This window comes from Prosopis cineraria, unplaced genomic scaffold (assembly GCF_029017545.1).
Source record: "Prosopis cineraria cultivar Desert tree isolate PC_DT_omini unplaced genomic scaffold, ASM2901754v1 PC1, whole genome shotgun sequence".
In the NCBI taxonomy this organism is placed as follows: Eukaryota; Viridiplantae; Streptophyta; class Magnoliopsida; order Fabales; family Fabaceae; genus Prosopis; species Prosopis cineraria.
In genome coordinates this window covers 58378272-58398938 of record NW_026555332.1, presented here as the reverse complement: position 1 = coordinate 58398938, position 20667 = coordinate 58378272, and the positions used below count along the sequence as shown (strand labels likewise).

Below are 20667 nucleotides of genomic sequence, written 5' to 3'. Positions count from 1 at the left end.
GTTAATTGAATTTGGATTTGACAAGTGGCTTAAATTCACTCTCTCAATGAATGTCTTGATAGTTGTTGAATTACATTAATGCTCAAAAAATTATTAAGATATATTTTCTTCAAGAATTCAAAACAATGCTCATGATAAGAACACTCATCGTACATAATACCTTTTCAAAAAATTTTAAAATTAATACTTTTTAAGTATTGTACAGTAGAATCTTTGATAACTATTTGATTAAATCAAACAGTTGCTAACATGCCTTATGCCATGCAAGACATTCATTAAGTAAGTGGACTCAAGCTACTAATTAAATTTAAATCTAATATAAATCACCTCTTTCAAATCATAAAATTTAATGACTTTGATCATATCACTAATAAATCAAATCAGAAACATTGACACATATATGTACATGTATCAAAGAGCATTGCCTTTTTACCTCCCTCTTCCGCCCATGAATCCAATCCACCAAGTGCAAAATCATGAAACAGCATTGCCGTTTGTCAATACATCAACAGTGCTTTAATTCTTAAAAATATACCATCATTAGATACATCATGCATCTAAATCAAGATGAATGAAAAGCATTTTCCTACATTCATCTCTTATAAAGTTCATTTATGCCCATAACATTAATGTCTCCATTAACTTTTGAACCAATTATTTATACCATATTCTTCTCTCACAGATTGCAAGCAAAAAGATTTTGATACATAGACATTCATCCTGAGTGTTATAAATTATCATATTTCCAAATCATTTCATCTCTTTTATTCATTGTGCACGTGTCTTCATTAAACGTTCATCATCTTTAATTCATGTCTGAACACAAGATGAGATATCTGCTCTTCACCCTCTTCAGTGTTTTCTTCCCTCTCCTCATGAGTTTTATCCTCTCCTTTTCAAGGAGGGAAAAGAATGGTCAAGCCCATGATAAATTAACAATCAAGAGGGGACACCAGCCCCATTTACAACTTCATTTTGAACCTTAAAAATTTATATCAGTTAGGCAAAATTTTTATTTAATAGTATAAAACTTACTAATAAGTTTTGTTTGTCGCAACAACTGTAAATTTCTAAAATGAATCACCTCTTATTCTCTAAATTATACAATTTTGCTGTCTAATCTCTGAATCATGCAACTTATTGTTAAAACAGATGTATTGCCTTTCTGGCAGGGAAAAAAAAACGATGTAGTGTCTTCCCCCGCTTGACATCATGTATCTGAACGTGTAAGAATTGCATGGGATGCTGGCAACTAAATTAGCCATTTTTCTAGACCCCTAATATTTTACGCTTGGTTGACGGTGTGTGTGTGTGTCAGTGTGTGTGTATGGCCATAGATCAGCTTCGATCACATTGAATGAATGGAATAGCTTTGCCCAAACGGGGATCTAAGTAACCGTCAATTTCACTGCCTAAATCAAAAGTCAGAGCGGCTCAGTCTTTTGGAACCGTCAATGATTTGCTCCAGCTCTTTGCGAGATTTTTCCCACAACTGCGTTTCAATTCCAAACCTCTTGAGCTCCGCCAAGCCACGTTCAACTGCACGAGGCATAAATTACTATAAGTTCATTTTCGACAATGAAGCAATAAAATCGCGATATGTTTGCCTGTAAATTAAATACTTCACCATTTATAAAAGAGCATGTGTGTGCAAAGTAAACACTTCACCTACAAGTTTTTTAATTCGTGGCATGTCTCTGCCATGCGTGGCCTATAATAAGGTTGCCCGAATACAATCAAATATCATACAGACGCAGATCACGGCTATGCATTCTGCTATTAATGCTCGAAATTGGCAGAAATGCAAGAGATGGAGTGTACCATTGACTGCATCATGCGAAGTATTTGCCTTGAAATTAATCCAGTACTGCAAACGCTCATCTGCTATGTCTGGTTCTATCCCATGCCTTTTAGCTCTCCTCCAAATGTACGTAAGCCAAGCCTAACAAAACATAATATACAAGAATTGGAAGACCAATAAATGCAGCAGATGTGAATGTCTGAATGAGACAAACAAAAACTGTCCAGAAATTTTTCCAAATACACACAGCTGATATCTTTATTATATATTCTCAACCAAACCCTCCCGAGAAAGAAGATTAACAGATGACGTAAATCGCTGCAGTCTTCTGGTGGTGGCCTTGATTTCAGCATTCTTATGAAATTATATTTTAAAGGGAAGCTTGAATAAGGGAGCAATAATATAGTCTTTCTTATGAAGTTAAAAAGTATTGTTTATACTTACCTGCTTAAAAGAAACGTCTTCAGCCTCGTCCTGCCCCAATTCTGAAAGCATATGGTTTCTCTCAAACTATATAAATATATACTTGTATGTGCTCGAAGGCAAGAATTGCAAATATTTTAAAAAATAAAGATATAACAAGTGCCATGAAATTGCAAAATGAACCCGACACGATGACTTTTTTTTATCCCCATCAGTACCTCATTTCAGATTTTAACACGCAACCATGGAAATGTAAACTGCGATGCTAAAACGTAATAAACTTACCATATGCATCAAAATGCCCTTCAATTGGTAGTCTTGCGACATCTGTATCAAAGATCAAGACAGAAGAAAATGGTCAGATCCCCAAACCCTGACCTCGCAAACTTTTTGAAACATAGCACGTGCAAAGAAAAGAGAATATGCATGTGACAAAACATGATTTCTTCCAAAAAATAAAAAAAAGAAATCGAATCATTCAAGGTCAAATTTCTTCATTATACGCTTCTTTTTCTCAGGTCACTGATCAGTTCAGAATGCATAGGCCAAGTACTCAGTAAAGATTAAAGACCATATTTGCAATCATTTGTATGAATTACAGGACTTCCTACCTGAAAAGCCAGACTTCAGTAAATTTGGTCGCCTATGTTGTGCCATCGTAAATGCCAATGCTTCTTCTACCTTAAAAATCACAAAAAGGAAGCCAATGATGAAAATTCTGGTGAACTACAGCTGCTAACAAAAAATGAAAAATATGCTCAAACACCACTGGTCTTCAGTTTGATATTCTCACAATTCACTATTTGATGAGTGAGCATACTTAAATCTTAAGAAAGTTAAATAGTGAGAAGTCAAAACAGAAGGAATCACATTCTGTGAGTCGTAGGATCTTGACTTTGACAGGTTAGCATGTATTACCGAACAAGGCCGGGATAAAAGGTAGCTTTGAGGTTCCATTATCAGAAAAATTGTTAAACTAAGATGAGAGGCTTTGTTAAAAAGCATAGAGTTAATTGAGCATCAATTGTTATGAAAGTTCAAATAAAAAGAAAAAAGAAAAGAAAAGAAACTTATTCCTAAAATTCAATTGAATTTTAATAGGATTGGTTCCAGAACATACCCTCAACGAAGCCAATTCCCGCAAACCTTGCTCAACAAAAAGCATATTCTCAATATTTCCCTCCCCAGAAAGTTCATTTAGGTCACGTGGATTATCTTTTGTCTCTGCATCATTGTCTGCAGTATAATACAAAAATATTGAAGAAATTTACCGTCCAAAGGAACACAAAAATAATAACTAATGTATCAGAAAGATGAGAAAAATGAATAAGGAAATGGATATGTGACAAAGAGAGAGAAAGGAAAGTGAATCTTATAAAGTAAAAATACCTGTCTCCATTTTAGCTCTCTGTCCAGCGGCTAATACAACTTCAACAGGATCCGGGGCAAATGAAGACCAGAATTTAAATCTAGCTTCAGCAATGTCGCGATAAACACCTGCTCAATACTCTCAAAATGGACATGAATATTAATATTTTTTTCAATCTTTTGCTAATTAAATTTGCAAGCAAACCTTCAAAGTAATCGTATCAGTAAACTGATAACGCATATTTCAAGATTTTAACAAAATAAGATGAAGTTACCATGGCGTACGCATAAACCCCAATAACGAGCAAGCCAGCACCTCTTTAAAATAACCTCCTCCTAAGAGGGTTGAAAAACATAAATCATATGACTAAGATGATAGAAGAAATAGAAATGAAACGTAATTCATCAAAATTAAATGCTAACCATTTCTTCGGGGGTGAGTATCATTCGTTGAGTCAAAAGCCGCAGTGATTTTAACTCACTCTCGGTTTCTTTTAGCTGCTCTAGTGCAGATGTTGCCTCCTCCCTTGCAATCTAATCCATAATCCAACATAAGTAAATTACACTGTGTAAACAAGACCTGAAAGTGAGTTAAAATGTGCATAGAGTTTACGAGAGCACTATAAACGTACAAGCTAAAGGTGCTTGCTGGATACCTCAGCTTCCGCACGAAGGGCTGCAACGTCTGGAGCTGTACATCCCTGAGTTTGTGCAGCAACTCTCAGAGCAGCCTTAAAAAGGAAATAATTATCATAGTTGAATCTTAATCACAGTTTATGAGAAACTCGGATTACGGAGACGTGGTTTATTTTCTGAGTTCTTTTGTTGGATCAAGAAGAATGCAACAAAGTATATATATAACTAAAAGATATAAAAACCTCTCCTTGCAGACGGTAGAAGGTGGCAGCAAAAGGATAGAACTAAAAAGAGAACAGGAGATAAACCTCTCTTTGCTGCAGCGCTGCCTCCTTTCTGAAGAATAAAACAAACCACACAGGTCAGAAATAAAGAAGAAGAAGAAGCGTGGTCAGCTTCACGTTGCCCTCAGATGTTCTTAACCCAAATATATTTTAAGGAAATTTTATAATAGTTTTAAAATAAAATTCAAATTATAATTATAATTTAGATAAATCTAAAAAAATGTTAGTGTAAGACTGTTAATTGTTCTGGATTTTATATATACCAGTTTCAACCTATGAGTACAAACGACAAAGACAATACTTGCCTGCTTAATAGGCGGGCCTCTAAGCTTACACCTTCTCCAAGATTATCCCCTAGACTAGCAATCTGCAGGGGAAGCATGTGAAAGGAGACCGTTAGATCTGATCTCCAATCTCACCGTGAAAATCATTGCAACTAAAATCACTGGGAATGGGACTGGACTCACTTTGAATCATACTAAATTAATATTTTATTTTAGCGTGACCACACGTTCATAATTTTAGCGTGACCGCTCATTAAATGAGCTTCGGCAGCACATAGATCAATCAATAAACAAACTACGTTTGCACACCATAGCTGTTCCCCCCAAGAAAAGTTACCTGTTGCTCTAGCTGTCGAGCTCTTGATTCAACTTCATCGCACCTCTCCTCGGCAAGTCGAAGCTGGAGATACACATATAAAAAACAAATGTCCGCAAAACATGTACGTATAGCAATGACAACAAAAATTTTCTCTATTAAACAGCACATTTGAAGCCAATATCACACATTATCATAAATGTATAAAGCAGCAGATAACATCTAACATATCATGTGTGAATTTAAACAACTACATTAGAGGTAGACTGTTGATGAATATTCGCTCTAAAAGCATCACGTAGAGGCTATGTGCAAGTCATAATCAGAATTCGTTCTTCTACAATGCCACATTTGAATAACTCAGCTGGAATCTCGAAGACTAAAGGAGAATAAATTACATGGTCTAATATATTGCATCACCTTTTCGAGCAAACTTTCATTTTCTTCTTGTAGCATATCAAGCTGCAATGAAGTTTACAACAGGTTAGTGTATCTTCTAGGGGTTCGTGCAAGGACAAGTTAAGTAATAAAGTTGAGCAGCGTGGTAGGAGCCTAGGAGGAGAAGCACAACGGCACAAAGTTGATTTATGAGGGAGTGGCATTCAAAAAAAAAAAAAAAACCAAGAATTGCTAAAGTTATCGAGAGAGTGAACATCATTTTACTTGAGAGCCCATACCTCATCCTCAAGAGCTGTAGAAGAAGAAGGATGTCGACTAATAGCACCATCTCTTAAGTTCATACTCCCTAGATCAAGTGACAATCTATGTATTCACCAGTAGTGCAGAGGATTAGATATAGAGCAGACACATTGAAACTAATTGTTAAATCTCAATCATTCCTAGCCTGAAAAGATCCAATTTTAACGAATACTCGAATATTGAATAGTAGGAATGTTAGTTAAACAGACAAAAATGATGATGCAACTGCGAGCTGAGAGAAAGAAGTAAACGAGGGGTAAAAACTAGCACACCTCTTGTCTCTTTTAGTTTCCTGAGTGGCCTCTGGAGGAATACCCGAAGTGGTTTGTCTGAGTGTCGTAGGCACCATAGGAGGTCCAACGGAAGCAGCCTTAGGTCCCGGATTAGGACGGGCAGTTGCAGCAGCAGCACGAGCAGAAGGCGATAGATCATTCATGGCGCTGAGTTGAGGTGACCGAGTAACTATTATCGTACGAGCCGATGGAGACAATTCCAGAGCTCGGTTCCCTGATACTGTATGAGTAGTAGTTCCTTGATCCGCGACATGGCCAGGAATGGCTGAACGAACCGATGTGGCTGCTGGAGGTGACGGCTGCTCAACACTATTTACAGCTGAGAAAGATGATCGCCCTCCTGATATGGCTTTTGCTGATGGAGGTTGTTGTTCTTGAGCCGCCGGAGCGGTACGAACAGTCTAATAAAAACAACATTAACGGTTCAACTTTCTTTAAAGCAAGCGTGCATGATTAGCTCTTTTTATTATTCAAAGAGAAGCCAATCATCTTTTAGGCCATGGGAAGATATTAAGCCAATTACCATTGGGGACCGGGGTCTTGCAGCAGCTGGAGTTTGTTCATTGTTATTCTGAGCAGTCCGAATCGACTAAAAGAAACAACATCACCAGAGTTTCAAAATTAGCTCATCATGTTAAAAGATAATCCTATTATCTGGAATTCGAAGAAGCCATTTTACCACTGGGACCCGCGTTCTTGCGGATGTTGGTTGTTCTTGAATAGGCCGAACAGCCTAATAAAAGCAACATGGGTTTCAAGAATAGAGTAAGCAATTTCGAGTAGAGTGCAATCAACTGGAGAGGCATGAATGCAATTACCAGGGAAGCTCGTGCAGGCGTTGCTCTTCCAGTTCCTCCGAGTCCAATGCTTCCACTGCCACTAATCACAGCATAATCAAGAGCAAGGTCGTCGTCCTCGTCATCTTCGTCGGCTGCGTGTGCCATGACCTGTGCGAGCCTCTGAGCGGCAGCTTTGGCAGCATTGTTCGGCCCTCTCCGCATATTGAACGCCGCAGAGGAACCTGCCTGAGCATGGCGATTCATTGGCGACATCGTCGGTGACATTGGCGCCCTTGGCGACCCTGTGCTGTTCCTCTGCCTATCGCTCATCCTCGTCCGATCCATCTGCGAGACAAAAATAGGGATCTCAGGAAACACATCATGTAGGAAGAGAATGCTTATAACGATCGAAGAGAAGTAACAGGAAAAGTTAGTGTAGTATACCGGTTACTGATTAAGAAAGGGTTCAATTTTTTTTTAATCAAATTGGACTTGTGATGAAATAATCTTACATTTTCGCAGTTGATGATTAAGTTATAAATCACTGAAATAAAATTAACTTAAAAAAAACTCCATAAATAGTTTAAGAACAGGGGGAATTCAACGATATCTTCCACATAACCATTTCTCGACGGAAGAGATGAAACGGAAGAGATAGGTGAGGAAATTTTTTGGCTAATTTAGATTCATATCATTTGCAAACAATGAATCGGTGATGAATGAGTTTTGTAGTGCCCAGCAATTGTGGAGGCTCGAAGGATCCGTTCGTTAAGGCATGGGGACAGGGGAGGGAAAGAACAGAACACGAAGACGAAGGTTGTGACGGGGACAAGACCACGAATTGTTCGAAAATTTTAACGGTCTCCGAACTTTATGTGATTCATGGGCCCAATCTTTTTATTTGTGTATAGGCCGGGCGAAAGCCGTTATTTTGGCATTCGGTTTCGGTGCTCGTGCCAAGCACCACAACACTCTGTTCTGCAATGTTAATTTTTTTTTAAATTACAAAATTGTTATTATAATGAGAAATAAATATTATAAATTATTATTTTAATATTTAATAAATAAATTTAAATTATTAAAATTTAACCTGAATAGTTAATATATATAAATTTTGATTTGAATAGTTTAAAATTTTAGTAAAACAATTAAAACTGTAACTAAATATATTTTATAAAATATTTTTTTATTTTATTAATTTTGTACAACTGTCCATCTATGAGAGGTAATATGATTCAAGACATGCTTGTATATTAGCTCATTTTATTATACTCAACTCTTATTTTAAATATGGTAAGAAATTAGCTCACTTTGCTACATTGTAAGAAATTAGCAAGAATTTAAACATTATTTGATTACATTATAAGAAATTAATTTATTTCACTAAACTCAACTCCTATTTTAAACTTTTTAATTTTTTTTTAATTTTTTCAATATAATTTTAAACTGTTTACACCAAAATTTTTATTTGAATCATTCAAGTTAGATTTTAACAAGTTAAATTTATTTATTTATTGAATATTAAAATAAAAATTTTATAATATTTATTTTTATCATAATAATATTTTTGTGATTAAAAAAAATTGGTCTGCCTCCAAAAAATGTTTGATTGAAGAGTGCAAATTGCGAACAGTAACGTATAAATTAAAAGTCGCTTTTGCTGACCCGCTACGCTTCATTTTCATCTTTAGGCGGAGAATTAGATATTTTCAATCAAAAAGAGGGGGGGAGGGGGGGAGAGAGAGAGAGACAAGATAGATGTTTGATATAAGAAAGCAAACCCTTAATAGGCAGTAGTCACGGAGATATCATGGTGCCGCCTCCCTGATGAGCCCATGGCAGGGCGAAATCAGTGTGATCACGGGCTGAGAGTCTGGCGCAGCACACGGCGCCCGTGCGGCGTCCTGGAGGACCCCATAATCCTCAGGACAAGCCTTACCACATACGAATCACACTGGTTTCGCCCTGCCATGGGCTCATCAGGGAGGCGGCACCAGCCCCCAACCAGTTGTGCACTCAGTTCGAAGACTGAGGCAGAATACCCCCAATGCTAATGTCACCCCCTTTACCCATATTATGCGAGGCTAACCAGCGGATCGTTCATTATCTTGGTCTTTACACGGTCACGGAATATCACCCGTGACATTCTCCCACACCCAATCTAGCACGCCCTCGTGCTAGGGGAGAACGACTCCGCCCAAGAATCGTACGTACAGTACTGCCACAAACACATCAGCTTACAGCTGAGTGGCCACCCGAGTCCTGCACTCTTCGGACCCACTCGCACCCGCGAGCCAACAGGAGTGGAGTCGACAAGCAAACCTTCTCGCCCGAGTCCCCACTTTTGAACCCACCTGCTCGGAGGCCTTTCTGGAGCGGTGCCGAGGCCGACCAGTCCCAACGTGGGACCCCACGCGCGCACGGCAGTAAAGTACGTCCTGCTCTGATACCACTCTGTCACGGGTTGAGAGTCTGGCGCAGCACACGGCGCCCGTGCGGCGTCCTGGAGGACCCCATAATCCTTAGGACAAGCCTTACCACATACGGATCACACTGGTTTCGTCCTGCCATGGGCTCATCAGGGAGGCGGCACCAGCCCCCAACCAGTTGTGCACTCAGTTCGAAGACTGAGGTAGAACACCCCCAATGCTAATGTCGCCCCCTTTACCCATATTGTGCGAGGCTAACCAGCGGATCGTTCATTATCTTGGTCTTTACACGGTCACGGAGATATCATCCGTGACAGTGTGCTGCGCCAGACTCTCAGCCCGTGACAAGTAGCTCTGAATCTCGCGGCAGAACCCCCTTAAAAAAAAAGGAAGTCACTCCTCAACGCTCAAGCCCTCGTCTTAATTTGTATAGAGCGAGTAATTTTAACAAGGTAAACTTATTTAAATCAAGCTTAATTTAAATAAAATTTAAAAATATCTTATTTTACATAAAAATTTTATATAATCAAATTCAATCTTAATATATTTGGGCTTCAAACTTATGCGAATTGATTTGAACATTTGAAACTTTTTAAAAATATTTTTCTCTATTTTTAAACCAAATTAAGTGATTGTGTTAAGCATAAAACATCATTTTGAATTTAAAAAAAAATAATTTATCAACTTTATTCTTAAGTAATTTTATTATTATTTTATTGTATTCTATTTAATTTATTCATGAATGATTCTCTTACCTGTAAAACAACATCTTAATTATTTAAATATTACTATTATCATGATTATATATAAATATTTTATATATTTTAATTAAATTTAAATTATATTTTAATTATAATTAAATTGATTTAATTTAATTACAATTAAACTATTAATTTAAAATTATTATCCTGATTGTTCAAAACTTTCAATAACCTTTGAATAAATTATACTTTTTATTTTTAAATAAATTGTACTATTTGTTTTTAATAATATTAAAAAAATTCATTATTATATAATATAAAAATATTATTTAATTATGAGTAAAATATTATTTTTTATGAAATTTTTTTCTAATTTTTTATATTATTTAACATTTTAAGATTTACTCTAATTTATTATTAATTTTTAACTAAGTTTGACATAGAGTATAACCAAATAATTATTTAAAGATAAAATTCTATTTATTATGTTTATATAGTAATAGAATCAATAATTCACGTATGCCCAAATTTTATTGTTAAAATTATTTTTAATTTTTTTAATTTAGAATTAATTATTTTATTTTATAGAAAATATATAGTACATTTTTTTATACATAAACTCTGTATAGGATTCAAATCTTTTTTTAAAAAATATGTAAATCTTAAAATATAAAAATAAATATTAAAATATATTTTTAATATTATTTTTAATATATTTTTTATTTATTAAAAATAAATTTTTAAATTTTTTTAAAATAAGTATAATAATACATTTAAATATCTAATATTTTAGTATAAAATGAAATAAAATTAAATAATTAATTAAATTTTATTATATTTTATATATTTTTTAACAATATAAATTTTTTATTTGGATATTTGTGGCCCCAATTTTTTTGGGTCTTTTCAGACTAGCCTTAATAATTTTAAACATTCATAAAATTTTATTTTGTCAGGTTTTGCCTTAAATTTTTTTTGACAAATTTGAGATTGTCCGTCAGCCTTAATTTAAATTATCAATTTTAATTTTGTGATCATTGAAAGACGGGATGCAGCTAGATCATATTCACGCTATCTATTCTAGCCTCTTTCCCAATCAATCTCAAAACCTAATTCACATGTTGGCCAATTACCTTGGTTAGAATACATCTTTCATTGCTTAAAAAAACATAATAAATCTCTTATAGCGCTGCCGGGAAAGAACTGCACAAGCAATTCAATGTGTTTTTCGAAAAATGGCAGTGTCATCATTTCCAAATTGTTTAGTTGATATCAATTACTTGATTAATTAAATGTTTACACATTGTTAATAAAAATTTAAATTGTTTAGACATTAAAATATTATACTTGTTAATTGAATTATTTATAGGAATTACAGTTATTTAAAAAATTGGACAAACAGAAATAATTGCAGTAAAAAAAATTTATGTGAAATTAATAATTTGAAAAATCATAAAGTTTAAAAATATATTGAATTGAATTCTGCAGCAAGAAATGCTCATATTTTTAGTGGTGTTTGTGATGCCTACTAGCCATGATTAAATTTATATTTTTAAAATAAAGTTTTGACTAGAGCTGATAATATAAGCTAGTTTGTGGGTTGTAGCAGATTGCAAGTCATGCGAGACAAGTTGGCATAACCTGCATTTTATACAGATTATATATAGACCAATCTACCAACCCACACCGACAGATTGACCGCTTGAGTAATCGTGAGGGTTTAAGGTTTGTGTGATAGAGGGATCGCCTAATCGAATGAGCACAGCATTACTTTCTTTTCATCTTTTTTAAAAAAAAAAAAAGAAAGAAAGAAAGAAAAAAAAAAAAAAAAGCGAGTTAACCCATCAACCCACGGATTAACCTGCTATAAGTTTGAGCTATGCTGTGTGAGTTTAAATCGACCCGCATTTTAATCAACTTATTTTTTAAAACCCAATCTGTCGCAATTTTGCAAGTTGGTGGTTGAACTCCAATATTACATATTACCAGCTCTAGTTTTGGCAATCTTGTAATAACTTCTGCCCAACAACCAGTCCACCCTTGCGCGTGATATGCTCCGTGCGTTCTCCTAGCCAGAGATTGATCTTATTCAGCTCTGTTCGCTCGTTCACGGTTCCTTTTTCCGCAGGTTTAGGGTTTTCCTCTGTGACTCTTGATGAATTGATTCCCGCTTCACAGTTCCATTTCCATATGCGCCAGCATACTTTTGAGCCTTTGACCAAAGAGCGAGCTTTCCTAGAGATGATTTCACAGTCTGTGCTAACGCAACTCTCAAGTTCTGGCACGGTATTGTCAGAGAATTCTGATCACAGGTTTTACGATTGGCTTCTTGAGTGCCATGGCTTCTGGCATAATGCGGCTTCGATTATAGCCTCATTTATTTTCGTCTTGTACTTGGCTTTTCAAGCCAAGCAGAGCTTTGTAAGGCTCTCGCATGGCCGGTCTTATGTTATTATATCGTACTACGTATGCCTCTGGCTTGCCAGCGTGCTCAATCTTTTTTGGTGCTTTTTCCAGGTACGTTCCTTAAATTTATTGGTTACATGGTTTGTCTGCTTTCTGGATTATTATGAATGGCCAGTGAGCGTTATAGGACAGCTTGACGCGGGCAAAGTTTGATGCAATTCTTTCTGAATGAACAAGAAGAGATTTGTTTAGGTCTTTTTGTAATCTAGACATCACTTTGGTGATTTACTTATTTAATTGGCCTGGCCAATAGTGATGTACAGGGCTATCCACTTGAAGGGATCATTGCTATATTTTGTGTAGCTGTTTCTTCATGAGAACCGCTGATGAACTTGAATTTTCTGCTACTGTGCGTATATGCTTCTGTGAACTTTACAAGGCAGTCGTAAATCTTGGTGACATAGAATTGATGTCAAATTCTCTGCCTACAGGAATTAAAAGCATGCTTCCGCCTTTCAACCTACAGAACCATCTAAAAGAAATGTGTCTGGCTATAAATGAAATATTCCTGTTTTTTCTCCTCCTAAAACGAGCAAGTCACAAGTTCATAGCTCTAGAAAATATTGAGGAATGAAAATTGTGACTCTAACTGCATAACGTTCTTTAAAGGGTACTGAAACTTTCAGTTCCTTAAGTTTGTCTCAATTATCAATTTGATCCTTGAAATTTGATCTTTATCAATCAAGTCCCTAAAGTTTCAAAACCATACACAATTAGTCCTTTTGATTTGGAGTGAAAGTACCATCATCAGGACTAATTGTGTATGATTACGAAATTTTAGGGACTTGATTGATATAGATCAAATTTCAAGGGCCAAATCGATAACTGAGACAAACTTTAGAGATTGAAAGTTTCAATATCCTTTATTTAAATTCTACTATAGATTTCATTTCTTTCATAATTTGATCTATGCCTGCAAATCATGATGTTATTTTCCCAGATGAGTGGGTTTAGAATTGATCACCTTTTGTTCTAACTTCCTTGTTGCTTTAGTTTAAATATATTAATACTAGACTTGTGTTGCTTTCGTATGTACAAAATATTAATGGAGCACTTTTATTTTATATTGTTGTAGATCGTACTTGCATTGAACTTTGATCTGTGTTATGCTTATCTTTTACTGATGCTGGTATTGCAATGACACTTGAGAGTAACCTCAATATTTCTTGTGTTAGGCATGGGAATGCACTCCTGGGAATCAGTTGGCATGGAACTTGTTGTCTTTGTTTACTACATCTGCTATGCTATTCCTGGAAGTAAGCTTGCTGGCCTTTTTACTCCAGGGAAATAATGCAAGTGGCTTAGAAGCATTGACGCGGACTTTTGGTATCTCGGGTGTTATTGTTGGTTTGGACATAGTGTTAAAGGTAATTCACTGATTTTCATCAGAAGCCCTCTTGTCCTACTTGTAACTTTACCGCCTGCACCAGGAGGGAAGATGCAATCCCCCCCCCTTCAGTTTAGACCCTGTGTTTACGTGCTTTCTTTTTGCTATTTCATATGGTGTTTGGTTTATAAAGAAAAAAGTTTTCATTTGAGGTTTTCAGCTGAATTGCTTTTACTTTTTGTCGAGCATCATTCTCAGAAAAATACTTTCCATGTAAGTGCTTCTCACACTACTAGTTATTGTTCATTTATTCTGTTTACATTTTCAAAGTACAAATCTCTGAAAAATTTTGAGGATTTCTACATATTTTCAATTCCTATTGGAATTGCAAAAATTAATGGTATTGTTTTGTGTTAAAGATAAACCATTGCGCACGTTTCCTTTTCAGGCTATTTATCTGTTTGGATTTGGGATTCCTATTTTCATTGACAGTCATGATCAAACCCGTCCTGTGAAATGGAACTTGTGGGTTGTCCACAAGGTATTGCTTACTGCTGTATATGCCTTCATATTATTTATGTATCATTCCAGGTGGAGGGAAAGGTTACCGGGTAAGTTACTTGTATGGATTGGTACATCATTCATGTGCTTGTGCTTAGCATCATGATTGCTCAATTTGCTTTCCTTTTCTGCAGCAAGACCTGCATTTTACAAGTACGTGACTGTCATGTTCATCTTGAATGCAATTTCATTGTTTGCTTGCGGCCTGACTGGAACTGGTGCTGATTTTGGTTTCTGGTTAGAGTCTCACAGCTTAGAGAAGAAAAACAATTCTTGAGAGCTTCTCTCTCTGGCATATTCCACTGAAGCTTTGTGTTTATTTCTTGTTCACAGGTTTTATGAGGCCACTGTTGTCTGTTACCACGCGTTTTATCTTCCTCTTCTGTACGTGACGTTCTTAGCAGACTTTTTCCAGGTTCTGTCTTTCACTTGGCGACCTTCAATTTTTAACTTCCAAGCCTTTACATTTTTTAAGCGAAGACAACCTTTGCTATATTGTCTGACTGGTTAGTTGTCCTTTGATCATTTTGATAGGAGGATGATTTACATTTGGAGAATTCGTATTACTCTGAGATGAAAGATGCTGGTTTCTTCAATTCAGAGTGGCAATGATGTTTTATCGACTATTTCGGAATTAATAGCAAGTTCGCGACATGATGTACATAGAGGTTAATAAGCACATAGACATCAGATTTTAAGATCTCAACTGTTCGTCGGCATGTCAATTGGTGTTGGGTATCATGTATCAACTGACTGCCTTCGGCTGAGACCACAGCCCCAAAGGAAGATGACGGACGGGTCATGTTGGTTGCCATTAACTATCACGTTACTTGTTTCTTTTTAAACTTCGCCAATTAACTCACATGCCGTTTGCATTTTTCCTTCAATGATTTCGAGTTTACCATAGCTTTCGACTTTTCTATTTTTCTTAAATTTTTGGAAAGCCAGGATGGCACTTCATTTGCATCGCCTGCCACCTTATTCCTGCAACCAGATTTTCTTAAATGTTTCCAGTGACTGGAGCTTACCCACTTTTTCTGGTTCAAAAGACGATAGCAGAATACAACTGCTTACACGTCACACACTGTTAAAAGAAAGAGTGTGGCGTGGGGAAGGTTTGCCTGCCAGACCATTCATCATGCTCAGCCATGATTCTTTCATCTGATTTCTCATACTCTGCAATACATGTTTCTTGGTCATTGCAAACTGTAGATAAGATTCCCGTTCCCATCAAATTCAAACTCAACTTTTCATTGAGGGAAAATAAATAGATGTGTCCAATCTTGACATTCTTGTAAAATCCTCTCGTTGATAATAAGTTAAAATTTAAAATCATACTCTTGCAGGATGTAAACCAAATCTTTACAAATTGAACCAATATTTATTAGTAAGTAAACACTTATTTTCTGGTTAAATATTAATTCACGCTAACGCAATTGCCGCAATGGCCAGTTCTCTTGTCAATGAAGTCAGCATGACTCAACAAAACTATGGAATCCCTTTCTTAAGTTTCAAGATCTACACGAGGCTTGTTTGTTTTATTTGTTCTCCCAACAAAAGAAGCAATTCCAAAATTCGCAACTAGCATACTCTGATGAACTTCACATTAGCCCAGATTATGAATATGGATCAGTGCTAAGGAATTTGTTTCTCAATTATCGCCTCAATAAGATCCGCAGCTTCCTGAACTGTTGTGATGTTCTGCGCACTATCCTCTTCCACGCTAATACCAAATTCCTCCTCCAGTCCCATCACGATCTCAACCTGAGACAACAGATGTAAGTTTATTCGATGTCAGCTTATTCCATTACAGTCATCAATTCATACCGGGATAGGAAATGGTCCATTACTAAATAATAGCAAGTTAAATATTCACATAATATTGCTAGATACTGAATACCGTGTCAAGGGAATCGGCTCCAAGAGCAGCAAATTTTGACTCGCCAGTGACATTCGAATCATCTGGTAGGGCTAGCTGCTTTTTCACTATCTTGCAAACCTTTTCCACTGTCTCAGGTTTAGCCTGCTCAAGAAATTAAACATAAGCATTACAAACAACGCACACCCACATGCACGCACGCACCTATACACATATGACATGGCAGTCCTAATATTCAAGATCATTACATGTGTAAGAGAGTGAGGGATGGGAGGGGGTCGGAGTGTTTATTCACTCAGAAATCCTGGAGTTGACTGATGCTACTGGATAAAATCAATCTCTCTCCATATAGATATATGAAATGTTTGTTTCAAATTACACATATACATGTCAGCGGGCTCCGATCAAATTTATTCTCTGAAGAAAGTTTACACAATACGGGGGATCAGAATGATGAAATTTTCATTTAAAAATTCTGATTCGAAGGTTATAGACATTCTTGGATGGTGATCTGCATAAAACTAATAGCACTACTTGTAAGTTCTGCTGCTCTTGAGAAGTAATTTCTTATGGGGACTATACAGGTCACTATGACCTCCATGTTATAACCGGGAAAAATTGAGTGAGACGTTAGTTGGGATTGATATGTTTACCATTTTATCTTTCACTCCACAAATTTTGTCAATTGATCATTATCTTTGCTTCAAACTGGTAAGTTTCGAGCTCTTGTTATAAATTGCACCTCATTACATGCAATCCAAGTAAGAACCCTACTAACTATAGTTTTAAGAAGTATGCGTCAGGTGATTCAGTGTCCACGCAAAGCTGAAGTTACTATCCAAATAAGTTACAATCTTTAGCACTAGAAGAAAGTTAAAGCACTACATACAGCACAGGTGACTCTAAGGCGAGTGAAGTGTGGCTGCCAACTAAAGGAAACGTTGCTTCTCCCAGAAATAGAATGAAATACCTGTTCAATATGTGCATTCATGAGAACTTCAACAATAAACATAATGAAACAAGAAAACAAAGTTATAAGACATTATAGGTGCTTCTATTAAAAAAAAAAAACAATTAGTGTGTCAATTGTTACTGAGCCCTGCGTTGCAAGTAGAGATGTTTATATTAATAGGAGACACGATTCAATATGTCGAACATTTTTGAAGCATGGCACCACTAAGTGATAATCAGATGGGCATGGAGGAAATATCTGTTTTCTAGTGTCACTCGTAAGCGTCTTGCTCTCATGAGAATTGCTTCAATAATTTTTTTTGGCCAGAATTCAATGACGAAAACAAACTTTATTTCCATACTATACAAAAATTAATTTTATCATAGAAGAGAGTTGGGACTTGGGAGTGAAAAGGAGAGTAGTAGGGTTTATTTTAGTCCATGTGTATAACAACCCCTCCCCTCACTCCAACCTCCCTATTTCTCCTCCCCTCAACCAAACACTGCCTTATTTGTCTCTGTAAAATTCATCAAATCATCTGCATATTAAAAAATTTATCATAGATAAGCCCGCACAACTTCATGTAACAACTTTGATACTACAATCTTCGATAAGCCCTGTGCCTCTTAGTTTTAAACACGACCAGATCTTAATCTTCCTGTACAGTTTGCCATTGCCATGTATTCAAAAAAAAAAATTATCATAGATAAGCTAAGTGGTCAAAAATTAGAAAAACAATAAATCATGATATAAACAGTTTTTTATTAAAAAGAAAAAAATAGGAAGAGAATTGAAATAATATAATGTCAATTTATAATTAGCTCGCTCCCTCTCCTAAACTAAACAAGAATTTTCCTCCCCTTCATCTCAACAAAATAACAAGTCATTATAACCCCTCCCTCAAACACTACCTGAAAAACAGCAGATGAAGTATGGAAGAAAAACGAAATCCACAGTAGCAAAGGATCGAGATGGAAAACAAGACGAACCAGACTGTGATTCGATTGAGGAAAGCGAGACCGCATGGAGATTGATGCTCCCGTAAGTGAATTTGCCGCCATCGTGCTGCTCCGGAGGCGCAAAAGGCGCAGAAGTAAAGAGAAGAGAAAGTGACGGAGAACGCGTCCGTAGCGCAGAGCGTGAAATCGGAGGACGTGTAATTATGAGAGTGATAGGCCGACTTTAGGAAGTCGAAGTGGGCTTTTCCATTTCGACAATAATCAAAATAGGCTTGCATAGCCCTCCTCGTTAAAGATCCGGAATCTACAATGACAAGAGACTTCTGACCTAAAACATTTGGCAGTAGCAAGTTCATGGGTGTTGAGTCATGTGACGCGCGGCCAACTCATTTGGCCCCCGATCCTTTTTTTAATTTAATCCAAATATTTAATGTATTATAATTTTTTGAGATTTAAATATGAACTTTAGTAATTAGCTGGGGAAGGGCAATCATCATGTCACGTATCTGTTTTATAAGTTTTGTTCATGTTTTGTTGAGAAAAATGATAAAACTAATTTTTTTACTCCCCTACTTCCATGAATTCTTTTATATTGGTCTCGTGAGATAACCTTTAAATTTGTCCCTATAAACGGATAGCATGAATTCAAGCCCTTGTTCTCATGACATGAATAGCCCGTTTGATTCAATGTAATGTAAGAGAATTACTTATAATAGTAATGCATCACAAGATTTTAACTATTTGATTGACATCAGGTAAAATAAAAAAGATTACATCATGTAAAGAAAATTATATCATATGTTGTAAAGAGAATTATATCAATAAAATTATATAATTCATATTACAATCACATTTTATATTAAAATATTTCTTCTCATATAATATATTAAATAAATACATGTAATTCGTATTATATTACGTTTCATTCCATTTCATTTTCCAGCATTACATTACATTATATTTCCCATGATTCTTCGAACCAAACAGATCAGAAACGTTTGGTGGGCCCCACTGTATTTCTAATTCATTTTTTTTTTTAAATGAACCAAATACAAACAGACTTCTCACACGCAGCTACATACTTACATCTTATATTTGCTTTATCGGATTAGATTCAAATTTTGCTAAAAAAATTGAATTAAATTTAAATATTATTGAGTTTAATTATAATTTTTTTTAAAAATATTTTTTCGTTCAAATGAGTTTAAATTGAGAATTTGTACTTTTAACCACAAGTTGACACCTATTAATTTCAATACAAAGTTTTTCAGGAGTGGTGATTTTTTTGTTTTATATTTCTCATGCGATGCATGAGATATTTTAATATTTAAAATATAAAATTAAAATAAAATTTATAAATTAAAAAATAATTTATTTTTATATACTCAAAATATCTTGAAGGTAAACGTAATTACTTATTTTATTTTGAAGCGTGTTATGCCTAGAGTACATTGCACTTTTTTTTTTAATATGTGGAAAAATTTTAAAATCAAGTTAAGAAATATATTTCCTGCTAAATTCTCTACCCATAATTAATCAAAGGAGAAAATTTTACCCCCAAATTTTTTTTCTAATCCAGCATTGGTTGCCTCTGGTAAATTAAAATATAAGCAACAATTTCTATTTCTCAATATGCTACCTTTATGATAAAGGTAACTTTTTAATATACATTAGGGCCTTGTGTAGATTAAAGAATGCAAATATTTTTTTATTTCTCACCTCCTGCAAATTAAATTATATTTAACTTATTTACTTTCAGAATTTGTTGACACAAGCATCATCCTGGAAAAAAATAAATTATGTACAATAGTAAATTCTATACAATAATGTATGTCATATATTAAATAAATGGTAATTTTAGATTAATAAATAGCATGGCTAATATTATAGTATAAACAGCATAGCTAATAATATTAATAAATAATGATCTTAAATTAATATTATAGCTAATATTAGTTAAATTATTAGTTTTGTCTAAAAAAAATTAATTTACCTTCATTAAATGTGTTATATTTAAAAGATAATTTTTCTTTTATACATATATTTTTCCTCTATCATTAAAAAAATACTTCCTCCATTTAAAAATGTAAGACATTTTTAATCGAATCTCACCTCCCAATAAAGTAGTTACCTACTTACCAACTAACCTTGTCTTTCTATATTTATCCCTATTAAACACCCTACAATAAATATAAAATTATTATCAATAGGGGCACTTTTAGAAAAAAATACAATAATTATACCTTAAAAGATTAAAAATATCTTATATTTTTTAATATTCAACTTCTCAAAAAATGCCTTATATTTTTAAACAAAGTGAGTAGTAAAAAGTAAAATTGAAAAAAAATCCATTATTTATAAAAAGTGATTCATATATAGGATTGATGGTAATACTGTTTTCAATTACATGTATTGCATGACAAGAAAAATAACAATTAAATTAAGGAAAATTTTAGAGATCCACATGAAAAAACAAGTTTTGTTTTAAAAATTTTTATTTCATGCCCCTA

General features: G+C 34.9%; 3 protein-coding genes across 4 annotated transcripts; 1 reads left to right on the top strand and 2 right to left on the bottom strand.

Moving 5' to 3' along the window:
• Positions 1-1067: 1067 nt before the first annotated feature.
• LOC129318263 (coiled-coil domain-containing protein SCD2-like) lies at positions 1068-7732 on the bottom strand. Its single transcript, XM_054962967.1, has 20 exons — positions 7506-7732; positions 6923-7228; positions 6784-6837; positions 6628-6693; positions 6084-6505; positions 5790-5874; positions 5533-5574; positions 5134-5196; positions 4814-4879; positions 4537-4560; positions 4249-4323; positions 4016-4126; positions 3868-3928; positions 3614-3721; positions 3345-3460; positions 2836-2905; positions 2510-2551; positions 2246-2286; positions 1822-1942; positions 1068-1539 (listed from the first exon to the last, which is right to left on the bottom strand). Exons 1-20 carry the CDS (start codon positions 7506-7508, stop codon positions 1418-1420), a joined length of 1998 nt encoding a protein of 665 aa, XP_054818942.1. The 5' UTR covers positions 7509-7732; the 3' UTR covers positions 1068-1417.
• Positions 7733-11983: 4251 nt separating this feature from the next.
• On the top strand, positions 11984-15273 carry LOC129318232 (protein CANDIDATE G-PROTEIN COUPLED RECEPTOR 2-like). The gene is made up of 6 exons (XM_054962895.1): positions 11984-12530; positions 13655-13846; positions 14255-14417; positions 14502-14604; positions 14701-14782; positions 14902-15273. The coding sequence occupies exons 1-6, from the start codon at positions 12204-12206 to the stop codon at positions 14977-14979; spliced, it is 945 nt and encodes a 314-aa protein (XP_054818870.1). The 5' UTR covers positions 11984-12203; the 3' UTR covers positions 14980-15273.
• Positions 15274-15686: 413 nt separating this feature from the next.
• On the bottom strand, positions 15687-18453 carry LOC129318241 (acyl carrier protein 1, chloroplastic). 2 transcript variants are annotated; one of them, XM_054962904.1, is made up of 4 exons: positions 18110-18453; positions 17136-17216; positions 16268-16390; positions 15687-16131 (listed from the first exon to the last, which is right to left on the bottom strand). In XM_054962904.1, exons 1-4 carry the CDS (start codon positions 18257-18259, stop codon positions 16003-16005), a joined length of 483 nt encoding a protein of 160 aa, XP_054818879.1. In that variant the 5' UTR covers positions 18260-18453; the 3' UTR covers positions 15687-16002. The 2 variants fall into 2 exon arrangements, with proteins under 2 accessions (XP_054818879.1, XP_054818889.1); XM_054962914.1 differs by having other exon boundaries at positions 18188-18436.
• Between the last annotated feature and the right edge of the window lie 2214 nt (positions 18454-20667).

What these genes read in the sequence shown, in the direction of transcription:
- LOC129318263 (XM_054962967.1), bottom strand. An exon ending in CTACAGCTCTTGAGGATGAG is followed by an intron (nt 5,575 to 5,789) that starts GTATGGGCTCTC and finishes ACTTCATTGCAG; the next exon opens with CTTGATATGCTACAAGAAGA. An exon ending in AAGACGTTTCTTTTAAGCAG is followed by an intron (nt 1,943 to 2,245) that starts GTAAGTATAAAC and finishes ATGTTTTGTTAG; the next exon opens with GCTTGGCTTACGTACATTTG.
- LOC129318232 (XM_054962895.1), top strand. Translation starts at nt 12,204, where the DNA reads ATGCGCCAGCATACTTTTGAGCCTTTGACCAAAGAGCGAGCTTTCCTA. An exon ending in TTTTTTGGTGCTTTTTCCAG is followed by an intron (nt 12,531 to 13,654) that starts GTACGTTCCTTA and finishes TTCTTGTGTTAG; the next exon opens with GCATGGGAATGCACTCCTGG. An exon ending in GTGGAGGGAAAGGTTACCGG is followed by an intron (nt 14,418 to 14,501) that starts GTAAGTTACTTG and finishes CCTTTTCTGCAG; the next exon opens with CAAGACCTGCATTTTACAAG.
- LOC129318241 (XM_054962904.1), bottom strand. Translation starts at nt 18,259, where the DNA reads ATGGCGGCAAATTCACTTACGGGAGCATCAATCTCCATGCGGTCTCGC. An exon ending in CTTCATCTGCTGTTTTTCAG is followed by an intron (nt 17,217 to 18,109) that starts GTAGTGTTTGAG and finishes CATATTGAACAG; the next exon opens with GTATTTCATTCTATTTCTGG. An exon ending in GCCTTAGAGTCACCTGTGCT is followed by an intron (nt 16,391 to 17,135) that starts GTATGTAGTGCT and finishes TTTCTTGAGCAG; the next exon opens with GCTAAACCTGAGACAGTGGA.